The following is a 17,628-nucleotide window of genomic DNA, read 5'->3' as shown; positions in this document are numbered from 1 at the left end:
GCCCATTAGAGTTTGTGAATATGTGACATTCTCCTATGGTTACTTTTATATATCAGGAAAATATTAATATTGCTTAACAAGGCAAGGCTGCATGTACTTCTGCACAAATATCGCTATAAAACAAAATGAAGAATTATAACTATACAGATTAGTAACTCTTTGAATGCAGATATATAAGGCAGAGTCTCCAAGCTATAGTCAGTTATGGCAACTTTAAAAGGTTTTTTAAAAAGTCTTTTTTTCCTTTGCACCTTTCCTTTTTTTTTTTTTTTTTGTTTTTGTTTTTAATTTGCCATCTATGATATGCTGACAAAAATTTTATAATAGGCTTAGAGCTTGGGTAAAAAGGAATCATCCAGGATATAAATGCTAAAACTCCATTTTATTTTCATCATACTTATATATCAAAATGAGTATAAGATGGCATAGAAACAATCTTTTCACCATTTTCTTTTCTACCCCTAATTACCCTTGAAGTTCCCTTTTCTCCCATCCATTGCATGTTAACTTTAGATAATTATTTTCTCAAGTGAGGAAAGGAATAAGGACGCTGGGTTTGGATCTTTTGATGTTACCAATATTACAACCTCATGATTCCAGTCAGTTGGAACAGTATCAACTAGACAATAACTCAGCTTTTTAATTTGGCATTTGCCTAAAGTCACTGAAAACATACCAAAGTCAATCTTTGTGAATAGAGAGTTGAGAGGAATTCACACTTAACAACAAAAAATATATTTTCTAATGTAAAGAACATTTTTAGCAGAAGCAGTTGGACTAAGGTCTTATTACTTCTTAAGTGTATTTCTATTTTCTGTACCAAAGTGCTGGTTGCTGGGGAGGAGAAATTTCCAAAAGGCAGAATTATAAGGTATTTATAATAATAATAATAAAACTAACAGTAAAAAATAAAAGCTGAATTTTATTTTTAAAGTACTTACTATATGCAGCTCTAAGTAGTCACCCAGGCCAGAAGAACTGTCCACTCGCACCAATACAGCTTCTTTTTGAACAGTGCTAAACCCTATGGCCAGTCTGTCTGCTCGTGTACTTGGCCGGTCATTAGGAGGCCACTTATATGTGATTTGTCCACCACCTTTGCTAAAGATATACGTCGTCCCAGCTGGAAAACAAAAAAACCAAAACCAATTAGTCTAAATACATCAGGTACACAACGTCCCTGTATTTGTTACGTTGACATATCAACAAATGATTAAATTTATACTATGGCAAAAATGAAAAACAAACATGAAACTATGGCAAAAACAGAGAACAAATCACAGTTTCAACCCATGCTCAAGAAAAAGAACAGAGGGTTTTTACAAGAAATATCAAAGCAGCGCTTTTAATATTCTCATTAAACCTACCAGCAGGTGTTTCAGAACAAATGGGGGATTACTACTTTTTCATTGAGATGGACACGCATGGAACCAAATGGGGTTTTATTTCTCCCCGCCAGTTTTTTAGAAATAGTTTGGTAGGAAACACTGACTTTGGCTGCTTCCAAAAGGAGCAGAAACATCTATCAACTTGCTTTGGAAACAAGAGTTGCACATGCATGTGACAGGGTCATACAGCACAGTGAAGCAAGTCACAACTACACTACCAACCAACTTTAATGGGGAAAGGGTCTATTCACATATGACAGATGATAACTAACGGATAAAGAGTTGTTATGTCAGGAAAATACAGATAATAGATCTCATCAACCAAAGTGAGATCTTATTTAACAAGCAATATCTTAGCTGTCAAGCTATCTAGGGTCACAAAAAGACCCACTTTTTTCTTCAAAACTGAATGCTAGTCTTACAGTACTAAGAATACCAGACTTATTTGGTGAGTGTTCAAATTTTACTTTATGATGTTTATGTCAGCAAATTATCCATCTTACTTTAAAAATAATTTTCTTTCAAACAAGTTTACTAAGCATCCAATGCATTTAAGTCCTATCTCATTGCACCACAACAAAAATCTATCTCACTGAATACAATAAAATGGAATGTTTAAGTCGGAATATTGGAAGAGACAAGTGAAGATATATATGTTTATATAGGGAGAGAAAGAGAGGAGAAAGATCTTTTCCACACTAAAAGGGACCACAGTATATTTGCAAAGTTATCCCAGGAGTGGATGTCGTTAGGATATAATTTATAAAGGGTAATTTAGCCTTTCAATAATAAAGGATGCCAATACATATTATTATGTTCTAACTATGTGCCAAACATGGTAAGGAAAGTGGTAAGAGTAAATATTAAAATTTAGGCCACAAAACATCTTGGGTTTATAGAAAAATAGCTCTACCAAGAGTAAGGCTTATATGTAAAAGGTGTGTGTATGGCAGGGATGTTTAAAGACTTCTACACATTATATTTCTACCATTACCAAGTTTACCAATTGAATGAAGTGGACTTGATGTCATATTTTAGTATATTTAATTAAATAGCTGATAATACTTTGTTTTTTCTTTTTGTATTTTGGAGCCAACTGCCCTTTGCTTTCTGTCTGAAACATTTCCACAGGCCTTTCAGAAACTCCCAAGACCTCTGCAATATGCCTCCTGCCTGACTGGTTCAGAAGACCTTGGTACCAGGACAGCAGAAACATGTCAGGATAATAATAATGTAAACGTGATAAAATAGAATCTTGTTAGAATGCAACAGTAGAGAGTGTGTGGATTCTCTATTAATTTTTTTTGGATACTGATGCATAAAGGAGTTTATCTCTCTCATGTGAAAATACTTAAGTTGTACTTCAAAGGCATCAGTCAATATGCAAGTAAAGAACATTCAGAATATAGAGATTTGTGTATCAGAAATACAGGATCCTCCAGGACCATTATGTTCTACATCATCAGAAGCTTGTTACTCAGCATATTAATCAGCAAGAACCATTTGATAAATATTTTTCAGCTGGGTCATTTTCTCCAGATGATTAACTATTAAATGTTTCACTAAAACCTATATTGATAAAAATCGGACAAGAACATATAAAAGTGAGATTTTCTTTAACAGGAGACTGTGGTGGTGACCTCTGAGTGTAGATACTTGATTACTTTTATTTTGCACCATTTAATTAACTTTGTTCTCTAGTGCCTATGCAGTTCCTATGAATTAAGACAAATATTCAAAACTTGAGATGCACTTATGGTTTGTCTCCCTCCCAATCCCATCTTGTTTCTTTTATTCTTCTCCTACCCACTTAAGCCTCCATGTTGCATCACCACTTCCTCATATCAGGGAGATCATATGATAGTTGTCTTTCTCTGCTTGACTTATTTCGCTAAGCATGATTTGCTCTAGTTCCATCCATGTTGTCGCAAATGGCAAGATTTCATTTCTTTTGATGGCTGCATAGTATTCCATTATGGACATTGGGGAGGGTATGTGCTTTGGTGAGTGCTGTGAAGTGTGTAAACCTGGTGATTCACAGACCTGTACCCCTGGGGATAAAAATATATGTTTATAAAAAATAAAAAATTTAAAAAAAAAACAAAAACTTGAGATGCTGCATAATAATGTAAAACATCTTGAAGAAATCAGATTTTTCCAGAATCACCAGAAGAAGGTAGTGGTGTAAAGCAAAATATCTTATTTACATAGTAGTTCTTGATATTAAAAAAATCACTTTCCCAACAATTTTTCATTGCTTTTCTACTTCTGTATAGAAAGTAGGGGAAGCAATAGTCCCATGTTACATTTAAGGAAATTTAAAGATCGATTTGTTATCTAAAGTTGCAACCTTAGTTAAGTGGCCAAGCTGGTGGGAAACCTAGTATCCAGACTCCTACTCCTGAACATTTTTTTTTATTATTACAGAAATGTTTCTGTTATCATAACAAGAAAGTCAAGAAAAAGTTAATTGGATGTGTCAGTCTGAATTTATCAAGGCCAACTGTTATCATATTCTAATGTCTCATATCCATAAAGTGACATTTGCACCTCATGATCATATACTGTCCTTTCATTTCACAATGCTTTTAAAAAAAGAAAAATAACATGTAAATGTGAAATGACATAACATTTAATATATGTAGATTCACATTTAGTTTAGGGTGTACTTCCCAAAACTTATGGAACTATGAAAGTTTCTGGCTGCTCAGTTGCAGAATGTGAGGATAACAATTTAAAGGTTTTTATTTTCAGTAAGGTAAATGTCACAATACAGACATCATTACTCAAGATTTGATTTCATCTCATATTTCAGTAAGTGCTAAGACTTGGCAACTAGCATACTATTAACTACTCTGTCTTCCTTAAAATGACCTTCCAGTTCTTTAAGTTTTACAAAAACAAAGCAAAAACAATTGTACTACTTCATGCCAAGCAATGCAATTATTTGTAGCATCCTTTTTCTCCAGATATATCTGGAAAGCAATTTCTCTTGCCTCTTCTTCTATATGCACAAAAGTGGATTATACTGTTCTCATCAGCATAATTTCATAATAAGTAATAAAATTAGATGTCCAGTTCCTCCCCTGCCCCTCTCTCCCTACCTCTATAAGCATCTTGGCTTTCTTTAAAGAAAAAAAAAATCATATCAAACTCTACAAAATTCCCAAAGTTCTTAAATCCCCTTTCTATCAAGACAGAAAATTACAGTGTATTCTATTCTAGTAACCTTATATGACAGTACCCCCACAATGAAATACGGTGGGTCAAATGACTGAAGTTTTAAATCTACTTCATTTAGCATGGACATGCATCTGAAAAAAATGAGGATATGAACACTACCTACCTCACAGAGTTTTTGCCAAAATTAAATGAGATATCATACAGTAAGTAACACTTTAGTCTAATTCCTGGAATATGGTAAGTGCCCAGTAAATTTTACAGAGAAGAGTTGGTGCGTGTGGTGGAAATGTGTGTGTGTGTGTGTGTGTGAATGAATAGATTAAAAATACAAAATAACAACAAAATTATAAAATAAACACTGCAACATTTTTGTCTTATTTTAATATAAGTTTGGAAAACTTTGAGTCATTTCAAAGTTGTGTGAATACCAAATATTTTGAAGAAATGACTTTCCTCCATCCCAGTTCTTATTAAACTTTTCAGTATTTCATTCCTTGGATTAGCAATTTTTCCACATAAACCCATTATATTATTATTTACATCACTAGTAGTTGACAACAAGAAGGATATTAAATTGCATCACATGGTAGCCTTCATGAGAAAAAGAATATGAGTTCATCATCATAAAATACCTAGCATGGTAAGATTTATAGCATGATGCAAAAAAAATTCACTCTGACTATTAAATAAAGGAGTAAGTCTAAACAAAATGATCGGCCATCTAGCTTTCTTATTTTATTTTCATAGAAACATGTTTTACTGTATGTGAATTCAATGTGCAGCAACAGTATATATCAGTCACCGTACCAAGTGTTTTAGGGACATAGAAAAGCACACAAAGAAATGTGTCACCTTTATTATTTATGCATGGTTCTATATGACAATCACTGACACATCAGTGCCATGACTACTAATGGATTTATTGCAAATTAACCTCAACATCCATCACATCACATCACTGAATGTATGGATGACTCAAACGTAAAGTGGTTTTCAGCAATCTCCACATTTAAGTCGTGCAGAAAATCTATATTAATGCAAATTCATTAACAGGACTAGCTTCATCAGATGCAAGTTTATCTGTGTCAACATACTTTACACTGCAATAAATGTCTGTAAAAACTATACATGGGCTCTCATTTCTAATGTCTGAACTGCCTGTGATGTTATAACAAGAAATATTTTTAGCTTTTATTTAATATCTATTTACATTAAGGTCTCTCTCCCCTCCTTGGCTTATTGCCAACCATCTCTTCCCTAAATGTGCCCACTACAGCCTCATTTGTTTCTGCAAAAGTTGTTCCCCCAAGTGGACTGAACCTTCCTGAAAAACAAAAACAATTGGAATGCATTATGGGTTGCTCTGCATCCTTGCTCTCTGAACAAGAATAACTTCTAAATAGATTACTTTCTAAGTCATAAGTATGTGAAAAAAAGGTTTCTTTCTGAAAGCCCATAATTCTGCAAATATCACTGTGTAGCCAACATGAAACATCCAGGCCATTATAATTTTATTAAGTATAACAGGAATATAACACTTTTTTCCCATTAAAGTTTGCCAGGTAGTCAGATGGCTTTAAAATAAAACAATTATAAGAGGAGCTTTTATAACCTTGAGAACAGGTTATTGTTAAATTTAAATTTTCTGAACAATTTCTACCTATAGAGGCATTCTTTTGAGTAAAATTCATAGAAAGCAAAAACAATGAGAAGGTTAATTTCTATGACAAAAAGAGAAAACAAAAGTTTTCAACCACAGTAAAATTTCTAAAGTGGTGAAACTTAAAAAAATAATAAATCTTAATAAACTCACATGTACACAAAATCAACAACTTATTGCAGTTTAAGTTTCTGTAAATTCTTTGCAAGATCACAAAGAATTATTTTGTGAAATTGAGCACTAATTGTTTCACAATAGGAACATTAACAAAGGTGGGCATTATAACTAGGAGAGATGAATGGAATAAGTAAGTAATATGTAGTAAGAGTTCCTCCCCATAATAGGTAATGAATGCTAAACTGAAAAGTAGTAACAACAATAAGTGACTCTGAGAAGTAAGAGACAGCCCTCAATGCTACTATTCATCTAAGGATGAACAAATAATAGGGAAAGAAAATGAAAATAAAGAGTATATATCATACTTTGAGCCTCTTTATGGAAGACACAGACTTGGTAGAATTGACAAATGCACTACAACTGGCTAAAGAGAAAGAAAATGACTTTTTTTTTTTAACCTATGTCTTTAAGAAAGAAGATAAGTCCTTAATAAAAGAAACACAGCAAGAAACATGAACTATCACTGAAATGGCTTCCATACTGGCCCTGCAGTCTGCATCAGACCAGAACGGAGAAACCCAAGAAGAGTTTAATTCCCAAACAACAAAAGCCTTTTCAAAGCAAATCATAGCAACATCCAAGATAGAACAACAGGAGGCTTCTCTCATACTGCAAATCACACGTTCCATCAGAATCCTAGACTCTTAAGAATTAAGGTAATTTTTTGAGTTTTTTTTTAAGACAGTTTGCTGACTATTATTTAAATTTAATGCAAACTGAGAAAGATGGGAAAAGTCAAAATTATGAGCATCTGTTTTGTTTGTTTGTTTGGTTTTTGTCCGGTGAAATTTCCCAGAGTGACACAATACAGGGTCACTGCACACCTATCACTCTATTAAACACCAACCATGAATTCAGTTCGGGCTCTTGCATAGAGATTCTTGCACCCTATACAAATCAGAGATACTGCTAGACTCTCAGGGTCTCCAAGGTCTCACTAGGTATTAACAATTAATGTCTCCCAAACTTTCCCCAGGAGCAAAGAAGGCTGAATCACTGAGATTCTACAGTCGACTTAGAAGATGTGCAAGCATCTCTTGAAATCCTCTCCACTAAGTTGGCCTCTACGATATTTGGCTCTGGTTCAGCCAAGATACCATTTTATAATAAAAAGTGGCATGTGCTTATTCAACAAGAAACTTTAATCAAAATATAACTATCTAGAAGATGGAATAGCAAAAAGCTATCACGATTCCTATAAGGTCGGGAATTACTACTCTCCAAGATAATTTCAACAGTAATTATGCACTTCAATAAGAAAGTAAGGAAATTTTCCTTTTCCCTACTGGCCCCAAACTTTTCTCTTAATAAAAATCTTTTTCTAATAAATATTCCATATTTTTCTATAGTCTATATTTTCTGTAATAAAAATTCTATATTCTGTGATCTTGGGAAGAACAACAGATTTAAAAATGCATCAGACATATTTCTTATTTTGATATTTGACATTTTCATATTTTGACATTTATGGAAAGAGTATGCTACATGAAAAAATGTATTCATTTTTTTTAAAAACAAGTGGGTTCCTCTTTAATAACTGAAGTAATTCTTTAGCATATAAGTGGATTCATGGCTGACCTACTCTGTCCATATCTTAGACATTTATTCAGGAATACCACAAATAATACACAGATTATGCATTGCACAATCAAAAAGACAGCATTCATATAAGAGATATGAATGGTATTCACTGGTCTTGTGTGAAGTTTTGACTCCGTATCTCAATCACTGAAGCCAAGTGTCATCATCTGGCTAAGTTATTCTATTTTTCTGTCTTATAAGGAAATTAATCGAAACAAGAAAAATTCTTAAACTGACTTACCCACTGGTTGTGTGATAATTGCCAATTACGTCAATGAAGCTAAGAATATAAAACTTAAAACACACAGCTCTTTTCTCCAAACAGGTAGGACCATTAAAGTTAAATAGCAGGGCAGGATAGTTTATGAGAGATATCAGATAAATGGTATTCACCCACGTCACCTAGTTTGTCTTTGTTTTTTTTTTTTAAGATATTATTTATTTATTTGACAGAGAGAGATCACAAGTAGGCAGAGAGGCAGGCAGACAGAGAGAGAGAGGAGGAAGCAGGCTCCCTGCTGAGCAGAGAGCCCGATGCGGGACTCAATCCCAGGACCCCGAGATCATGACCAGAGCTGAAGGCAGCGGCTTAACCCACTGAGCCACCCAGGCGCCCCCCCTAGTTTGGATTTTTAAGAAATCTTTGAAAAGGTGACAATATTAAAGGTACTGATTAATGTTAACTTTTTTTTAAAAAGAGCATAAAATGATAATAGATCAAAGACATAGAAGTAGTTGAATATTTTGAGATAATTTTCAAGCCAGTAAATACTGTTTTTGAAAATCTATGCAATAAGTAATACTTCACTTAGTGATTCCTTTGCAATATGCTTTCTTTAAAAAGCTATTTGTTATTTCCCTCTTTAAACATATCACTTAGAAAATATTCCCTCTAGGAACAGTTGAGTTCAATAGTTTGAGTGGCTCAACCTTATTCCAAGATCAAATTTTAAGTCCTGGAAACGTAAAAGGCTCTTGGGATCTAAGTTCTCTTGTTGAAAAGAAAAACAAGTAAGTGGTATTCTTTCTGCCAATCAGATTAGGAAAAAACTTCATAAAGATAGGAAAGTGATCTAAAGTTAAAAATAAAACCAAGCGAAGGAATCCCACAACCAATAACCTAAGAACATCAAATGCTTATGTCTTGCCTTCTGAAACTAGACTCGCTCCAGCAGTGAGTGAGCTTTATTAAAAAGTCTCTTACAAGTAATTCAGTAATCAATTTGCATTAGAGCTATAGACAACAGGGATGGGAGAGAAGAAACCACACCTTCTGGTACTTAAATAAAAATCTTATTTTAAAGAACATACAATAAGCTCTGTGAGTCCCTAATAAATTCTTAAAATTATTAGCTAGTCCATAAAAATTGTACTTGACTAATAATGATGTCCTTAAATTTACTTTTTTTAAGTTAATAGTTAAAATGGCCTTCATCAAGTTTTCAGAGTCAAGAATTTATTAGAACTATGGTGTTAAAAATTAATAAGTTGTAAAAGTGATATAAGCATAGACTTAATGCTGAAATGTTCTCAGAGATAATTAAGCAAACCTTCCCATTTCAAATGACAAAATGGAGGCCCAGAGAATGCAAGTAGTTTCTCATGTCATGCAGATAGTGGGGGTCTGTAACCAACCCTATTCCTAGTGCTTTTTCCGTGATACAGTGAAGACGTGAGATCAAATGACTGCTTCTTATTTAGAAAAATAAGCTAAAAATTTCACAAATCAAGGTCTCACTTCAATCATCTCTAGAATCTTTTTAATGATGCTTTCCTGGACTGGTTTGGAGGGACTCAAAGTTTCTGTAATGACACTTAGCAGAAATGGCTCACTCACATTCTGACATTTTCAGAGTCTAGCCTGAATATTTTAAAGATGTGAGATCTGTGCAAAGCTTTATTGTAAGATTCCTGCCTCCAAAGCTATCCTTGCCGTCGGCATACTCTAAGGCTCCCAAATTACTGAACACAGATGTAGAAAATAAACTTTCATTATTAATGCAATAATCACTTCTATTCTATACCAGAAAGGCCATATAACTTTTTGACAGTGACACCATTTCTTGCCCTTAGCAGTGGAATTAAATCCTGAACACAAAAGTTCCCATGGTTACTTTGAACTATTTGCATCACACATTTAATATAGGGGCCACCAGGGGAGCCTGGGTGACTCAGTCAGTTAAATGTCAGCTTTCAGCTCAGATCATGATCCCTGAGTCCTGCATTGGGCTCCTTACTCAGTGCAGACCCTGCTTCTCCCTCTACCCACCAACCCCTGCTTGTGCTCTCTCTCTGACAAATAAATAAAATAAAATCTTAAAAAAGAAAAAATATGCAAGAAACAAATTAAGGTATATTCTACAGAATAACTGGCGGCATTCTTCAAAAGAGTCAAGGTTAGGAAAACACAGAGAAATGCTAAGGAGCTGTTCCAAATTCAAAGGAACGGACGAGACATGACAAGATGCAATGTGAGACCTTTGTTTCAATCTTGGACTACAGAAAAGGACATTGGCAGGATAAGATAATGTTTGAAGAAGGTGTGTAGGCTAGTATATTGTATCAATGTTAACTTCCTGGTTTTATTCATTGTATTATGTATACAAGATGTTAACTTTGAGAGCTGGTTGAAAGGATAAGGAGAATACTTTTTAAAGAAAATTTCCTAACATTTTAGTAAATTTAAAAGTATTTAAAGGGCACCTGGGTGGCTCATTCAGTTAGGCATCTGCCTTCAGCTCAGGTCATAATCTGGGACTGAGCCCCACTTCAGGCTCCCTACTCAGCAGGGAGTCTGCTTTTCCCTCTCTCTGCCCCTCCCCCTGCTCCTTCTCACTCTATAATAAATAAATAAAATGTTTTTTAAAAAATCTAAACATATTTTTAAAAAATCTAAATGTATTTCAAAATAACTTTTAATGTATTGATCATGAACAGCAATTAAGACTCAAATAAGATTGGAGGCCATGGGAATCTACATAACAAAGGTAGCTTATAAAATCCCTAGCTCTTGAAATTGACAAAGTGCATAAAAGAAACCTCACTTAAAATGGAGTCTGGAGGCCAGAAGGGGGAGCTTTCATGCCCTGCCTTTCTCAATTCTAGATCCCAGCATGAAGAAGTCTATACTTTACTACCCCAGAAGAAGTTAGAAAGATTTTCTCTGGGCTCAGCAAGTCAGCCAGTAAAAAGTCACTACACTCTGGGGACTCCCAGTTAACTCCATGGACTCTGTTTTTAACAGCCTCTCCCAACTCTTCCTTTACCTCAATAAAAGAACATTCCTCTCCTTTGTTCTCTAGACCTGAATGTATGACCTCAGTTGTAATTCTCTGCTCTTCTTAAATGAACCCATTTGCTAGTAAAATATCATAAACTTAATGAGAGCTCACAGTAGTGTGAGCTAATTCCTTGTGTAAGTTTGGAATCTAAGAGGGACACTAGTGCCATGGGGAAGCAAAAAGAAATGGTACTAATGCTAAGAAAGGATTTTCTAATATATTATTGATATTTTCATGTGTAGGAATTAGTATAGTTGACCCTTGAACAATGTGGGGGTTGGGGACACAGACCTGTGATGGAAAATCCAAGTAAAATATTGATTCCCCCAAAACTTATATAGTCTACTCTTGGCAGAAGACTTACTGATAACATAATCAATTAAAACATACTTTATATGTATATGCATATGCAATTAATGCATACTTTATACGTCACATATATTATATACTGTATTCTTACAGTAAAATATGCTAAAGAAAAGAAAATGTTATTAAGAAAATCATAAGAAAGAGATAATACATTTGCAGTACTATATTGTATCCAAAAGAAGTTGGCATATAAGTGGACCCATTCAGTGCAAACTCATGTTATTTAAGGGTCAATTGTACATACTGTGGTTGTTATGAAAGAAATGAGTCCAAAGACAGGGAATGGGGCCATTAGGGAGGAAAGATTCGTATCTCTTGTAACATAACAAGGAAAAAAAAGTCCTGTGTGAATTTAATTTAGAGTTTGCTTGAAAGACTGAAAGCCAAATGGTTTAATGAGATGGTAGGAAAAGATTAATTCAAAATAAGGAGTTGGAATTTTTCACAAAACAAAACACAATGCTGAGACAATAGTAGAAGAAAAGTGATGGAGAACAAGAATACAATGACAATATAACAGCATAATCTAAGAAAAAAAAATCCATACACTCAATAAAGTTATTTAAGTATTTGCTATGTACAAAGCATGATGCTAGACCTGGGGATAATACAGAAGTATATGTCAAAGCTCCAGAATCCAATTTTTCTACAACTATCACTACTCATTCAATCAGAAGTCAAGTTTTTACTTTCTCTTTTATATTCCCATTCTGAGAGCCACTGTTCATATTACAACACCTTTAATCTTAAATGTAATACTCATCCTTATTGATATGATACCATCCTGCCTCTCCTTAATTTAAATCTACCTTACAAACTGTAAGTTCATTTTTTGAAATAGCATATGTAATCACTCCTCTATTCAAAGATCTCCACCATGTACCAAATTAAGTACAAAATCCTGTTGTAACTTAAACATCCTCCATATAACCAACCCTCTTTTCAGGCAAACTGAAGAGTTCACTTGGTCTCCCAAAATATTCCTGAATTCTCTTTAGGGAAGACAGAATTTAACATAGTTCTGGAAAAATAAGAGAAAAAATATTATTGTGGACAGGATTGTCATGAGATAAGTCACAGAGGCAAAAAATGGATTCCAGAAATAAGTCCTAGATCCACTTGTATTAATGGGATGTTACTTTTTTTTTTTTTTTTAAAGAGACTGATACATTTTTAAGCACCACTATTTCCTATCTCTTTGCATCCTGAATTAAGTCTCTAGATAAATAGAGAGTACAAATCACATAGTTGAAATTAGGACTATTCAAGCTCAGTATTAAGAGATTAGATCAGTTCCAGTATCTCAGTATATTCATAATTCTATCAAAAGCAAATTTCCTTACAAAGATTCACATAACTTCACAAATGTAAGAAAAAAAAAACATGATACTACTGTCATGAAATAGAAACTTTATTTAATAAGAAACTTTATTTAATGAAATTTGCTATTTATCACAAGTCTTTGCCTTCTATCTTCATCAGAAATAAAGCCATTTCTCATTTGTTTTTAAGTCTAGATTTATGCTTAGTAGAAAAGGTAACAGTAGGGCGCCTGGGTGGCTCAGTGGGTTAAGCCACTGCCTTCGGCTCAGGTCATGATCTCGGGGTCCTGGGATCGAGTCCCGCATCGGGCTCTCTGCTCAGCGGGGAGCCTGCTTCCCTCTCTCTCTCTCTGCCTGCCTCTCCATCTACTTGTGATTTCTCTCTGTCAAGTAAATAAATAAAATCTTAAAAAATAAAAAGAAAAGGTAACAGTAACGGTAACCAAAATTAAAATAAAGTACGTATAACTGATTTGTTTATTCTTTATTTTAGACTCTCTGAAACACCATACGAAAACAATAAGAACAAAATTCAGCCAATTTGGAGATGTATCAATCCACATATTTTCATAATAAAAATTATAAGCAGCAAAAAATTGGGACACTAGACCACTTTTTTGACAAACAGCTGTGGGTATTTATAATATAAAATTCAAAGAGGAAAGTTTTTTAACCCTTGAAGTTAGTTAGCCAATGAAATTCAACAAAGGAAATGAATTTTGAAAGTGATAAAAAAAAAAAATGTTCTCTATAGAGATCTATTTCACCACCCATGTGAAGATATAAAACTATGTGTGAGAGTTTTTTTGAAGTTGAAATGATTGAAACATTAGAGGGTGGATTAAAGTGCCAAATCAGCCCTGGGGCAGGGAAATGTCAAACCTTTCTTCTTTTGTATTTTGTTCATAAATTTCTATCCTCCTAGACTAAAATTACAAGGTGGTTCCAAACTGAACCTCAGATGCTTGAATGCTCAGGTTCCCAGTCTCAAAAGACCCTCAAGTTTGAAAAGTAAGTCTTTGAGTTCTAGCATCTTCAAATAGCATCTCTGAAAATGATTGAGAAAGACCTATAGGACAAAGAGAGAAGAGTACCACTAAGGGTGAAGTAGGCTTCAAACCTAGAAACACCCAGATCTAGGATCATCCTTTAAAGTTTAATTCATTTTAAATTGGTTATTGTATTCAAATGAAGTCTGCATGCCATCTGTCTTTGAAGTCATTTAAATTAAGTTTTATGACTCTTGAGGGAAAAAGAGGCCATTTCTAACTCAGTATAGTCTGCTTACTACTATCAATCACTAATTAGAATTAATTATTAAGAAAGTGATTCCCTTTTTCCTTGAATATTCTAAATCATTTATCAAAGGATGACATGCCTTTTTGTTTCTTCTTCAGTACATTGAATTCATAGTCATATGACTTTTGGGTAGACACTATTGAAGTGATGGTTTTAGTCAGATGTGTGACAATAATGGCATCTAAAAGCTACATTTAACCAAGCGAGCAGTATTTTTGGAACAGCAGGCAGTATAAAAGTGCTTTGTGAATATTAACATATTCTAGCAAATTAGTTTGCACTCATTATCATAAGCAATTACTTACTGTTTAGATGCAGCCCGTATTAAATTGGCAAGCAATTTGCAAGAATTAAAACATAACATGGAGGGGTTTCTGGAAATTCAACAATATACTGAGACAAATGATACTACTAGGTTCACAGACCATGTACCAAACATGGTTACCCATTAAACATATTTAGCATTAAAATAGTAGTTGACTACATGGGCTTTTAATGTAAGATAATTTTGTAACCATTGTTCAGACACTATCAGTAGAATTATACCTATGAGACACTAGAAGTCATTAAAAAAAAAAAAAAAAGACCTCAGGAAGAAGCAGGAAGTCTTTGTTTTCTGAGAATGAACTGCTTGTCACTTTGACTAAATTTGGGGACTTCATTAACCCAGCACCGTCTTTTTTTTTTTTTTAAGATTTTATTTATTTATTTGACAGAGAGAGATCACAAGTAGGCAGAGAGGCAGGCAGAGATAGAGAGAAGGAAGCAGGCTCCCTGCTGAGCAGACAGCTGGATGTGAGACTCCATCCCAGGACCCTGAGAACATGAACTGAGCTGAAGGCAGTGGCTTAATCCACTGGTCCACCCAGGCACCCAAACCAGTATAGTCTTGAGCTATCTGGTATTATTCAAGTTGTTCCTTTTATTTTTATTATTTATTTTTAATTTTTTAAAGATTTTATTTATTTGACAGAGAGAGAGAGAGCACAAGTAGAAGGGAACTGCAAGGAGAGAAAGAGAAGCAGGCTCCCCACTGAGCAGGGAGCCCAATGCGGGGCTCGATCCCAGAACCCTTGGATCATGACCTGAGCCGAGAGCAGATGCTTAACTGACTGAACCACTCAGGGCCCCCCATCCACCCACCCAACTTGTCCCTTCTAAAAAGTTTCCATTGTCATGGTTATTCCCTCCATTTATCTCAATGGTGGAGACTACTGATGTTTACCACTATGCATACTGTCTTCTCTAATAATAGAACTCGAAACTGGGCATACAGCTAGATTGAATGTAAGCTGGCCATACAGCTGTGCAGCTAGAGCCTGCATTTCCCATTCTCCCTTGCAGCCTGCCAGGGCCAAGTGACTCAGTTCTGGCCAAAAATGTACTTGCACTTTCCTGCCCATGTCCCTCTTTCTTCTTGCTGAGTGACCTTAAGACCTAGAAATGGAAGCCACAGGTTGAGAATTGTACCCTTCCAGCCAAGGCCCCCTGAAGTGTAACTACGATGCAAGAAAAAGAATTTACATTTTATTCATATCTAAGTATTTTAAGATCTCATTTTTACAGCAAATGGTGTTTATATAGCCTTTAAAACAATATGACAAAACATTCCCATCTATTTTTTTTATGCTTATACCAGTCAAGTAAATTTGATAGGGAAACTATAATTATCTCTATTTTACAAATTTGAAAGAAATTGGTGCTCACAGAGGTAAAATGATTGGTCTATGGTCACAAAGTAATGTGAAACTTCTTATCAAAACCTTCCCCACAGAAGGCTAGTTAATCTACTACTTTTTATAGTCAATCAGTGTTACTCTGACAGATCCTATAGTGAGGGTGCCACATATTTTCATGGATCTACCCAATCCCCAAACTCTTCCTTACAAGAACAAAGTGGCACATCTGCAAAACGTGGTGAAGGAGGCTGTCCACGACCCTGAAAAAAGTGAAATTAATTGACCCACAGTGACCCCTCAGTTTGAATATAGAGCATTTACCTTAGAAACCTTGTCATTGTACATTCTTTCTCTGCCCCTTTAAGATATAAATATTCTCCCAGCTTGTTGACAGTTTTACAACTCCGGAATGTCTTTCTCCAATGCCTGGGAACCATCTCTTTGAAATGTAACCATCAAGAAAGGTAAAACCCCTCTCAGTCTGTGCTGAAGTACAGAAGCCATGGTGTATCAGCACCAACTAGCAAGCACCATGGACCTAATTCCACTGAGCAACCCACAGTGTGGTCTCCAATATGTACCCATTAGCTCACCCCAGACTTTAAAAAGGTCTTTTGACTTTTGCTTCAGTACAGTGGAGTCCTAGCTTTTCCCCTATTAAAAAAGTTTGGAATAAAGTCTTCCTTACTAAATAGATAGATAGATAGATAGACAGACAGACAGAGAAATAGATAGATCTTCTTTACCTGCTTAACTTGTTTGGTGCAATCTTTCTTTGAGTTTCATCACTCATTTATTTTTATTATATTATTCTGCCACCTAAGCCAACCAGTCTCAGAAAGAGCAATAGTAATCCAATCAAAATTAAAAAAAGAAAGAAAGAAAGAAAGAAAGAAAGAAAGAAAGAAAGAAAGAAAAATGTTCCCTCATTTGAATTTTACTTCCTCATTCTCAGAGGAAAATCCACACTTCTTCATACAACATAAAAACAGTATTATCGGGGAAGCTTAGTAATAAGAAATTTTACTGGAGGTATTTTCATATACTAATCAAAATGCTAAATAACATTTTATAGCAACATTCTGAGTAACATTCACATAGTGTGAATTATTAGAGATACTTCATAGCAAGGCAATGAGCACTCAATCTCCATTTTCTGAGAATGGTTACCACAAAAAAACAAATACCTAATCATCAACACAGAGTAAATTCTACCTATTTCATTTTGTATCAGTTTTATTTTGTTTGTCACTAATATTCTATCCTGAGGATAATAATTAGTTGTAATGGTTCCTTGTACAGACCTCAGAGCCTAGAACACTACTAGGTGCTTACTTCATAGATCTCTAACAACATTTATGTGGTGAACAAAATAAAATACGTTCATGTCACAAACTATTTTGAGGATATCTTTTATTTTCATTTGATGTTTTGGAATCAAATATCTTTGTACTATATGTATAATAAAAAACTTGTTAATGAGAAGTTGGAAAACAAAGAAAAGGTTACTGTGTTAAAAACCTATGTCAGCAACTTTTCCCAGTGTCTTGGAAAGAACCATAATTTACAAATACCATGAAAAGTCCTATAAATTGAGAGTACTGAGAAAAAAGTTTAAAAGTATATATATATATATATATATAGAGAGAGAGAGAGAGAGAGAGAGAAAGAGAGAGAGAGGAGAGAGCG

The 17,628-nt window shown here is 34.5% G+C and overlaps 1 protein-coding gene across 35 annotated transcripts in view; it reads right to left on the bottom strand.

The window, feature by feature from the left end:
* NRXN1 (neurexin 1) overlaps nt 1-17,628 on the bottom strand; it is a 1,174,729-nt gene that overhangs the window by 330,488 nt on the left and 826,613 nt on the right. For all 35 annotated transcript variants that reach the window (XM_082745351.1, XM_082745353.1, XM_082745378.1 and 32 more), the window contains one exon: nt 942-1,123. In XM_082745351.1, coding sequence (XP_082601477.1) covers nt 942-1,123 — 182 coding nt within the window. The remainder of the gene's footprint in view (nt 1-941; nt 1,124-17,628) is intronic.

Source organism: Mustela nivalis (genome assembly GCF_964662115.1).
Source record: "Mustela nivalis genome assembly, chromosome: 8".
NCBI lineage: Eukaryota > Metazoa > Chordata > Mammalia > Carnivora > Mustelidae > Mustela > Mustela nivalis.
This window is presented reverse-complemented; position numbering and strand designations above follow the sequence as displayed.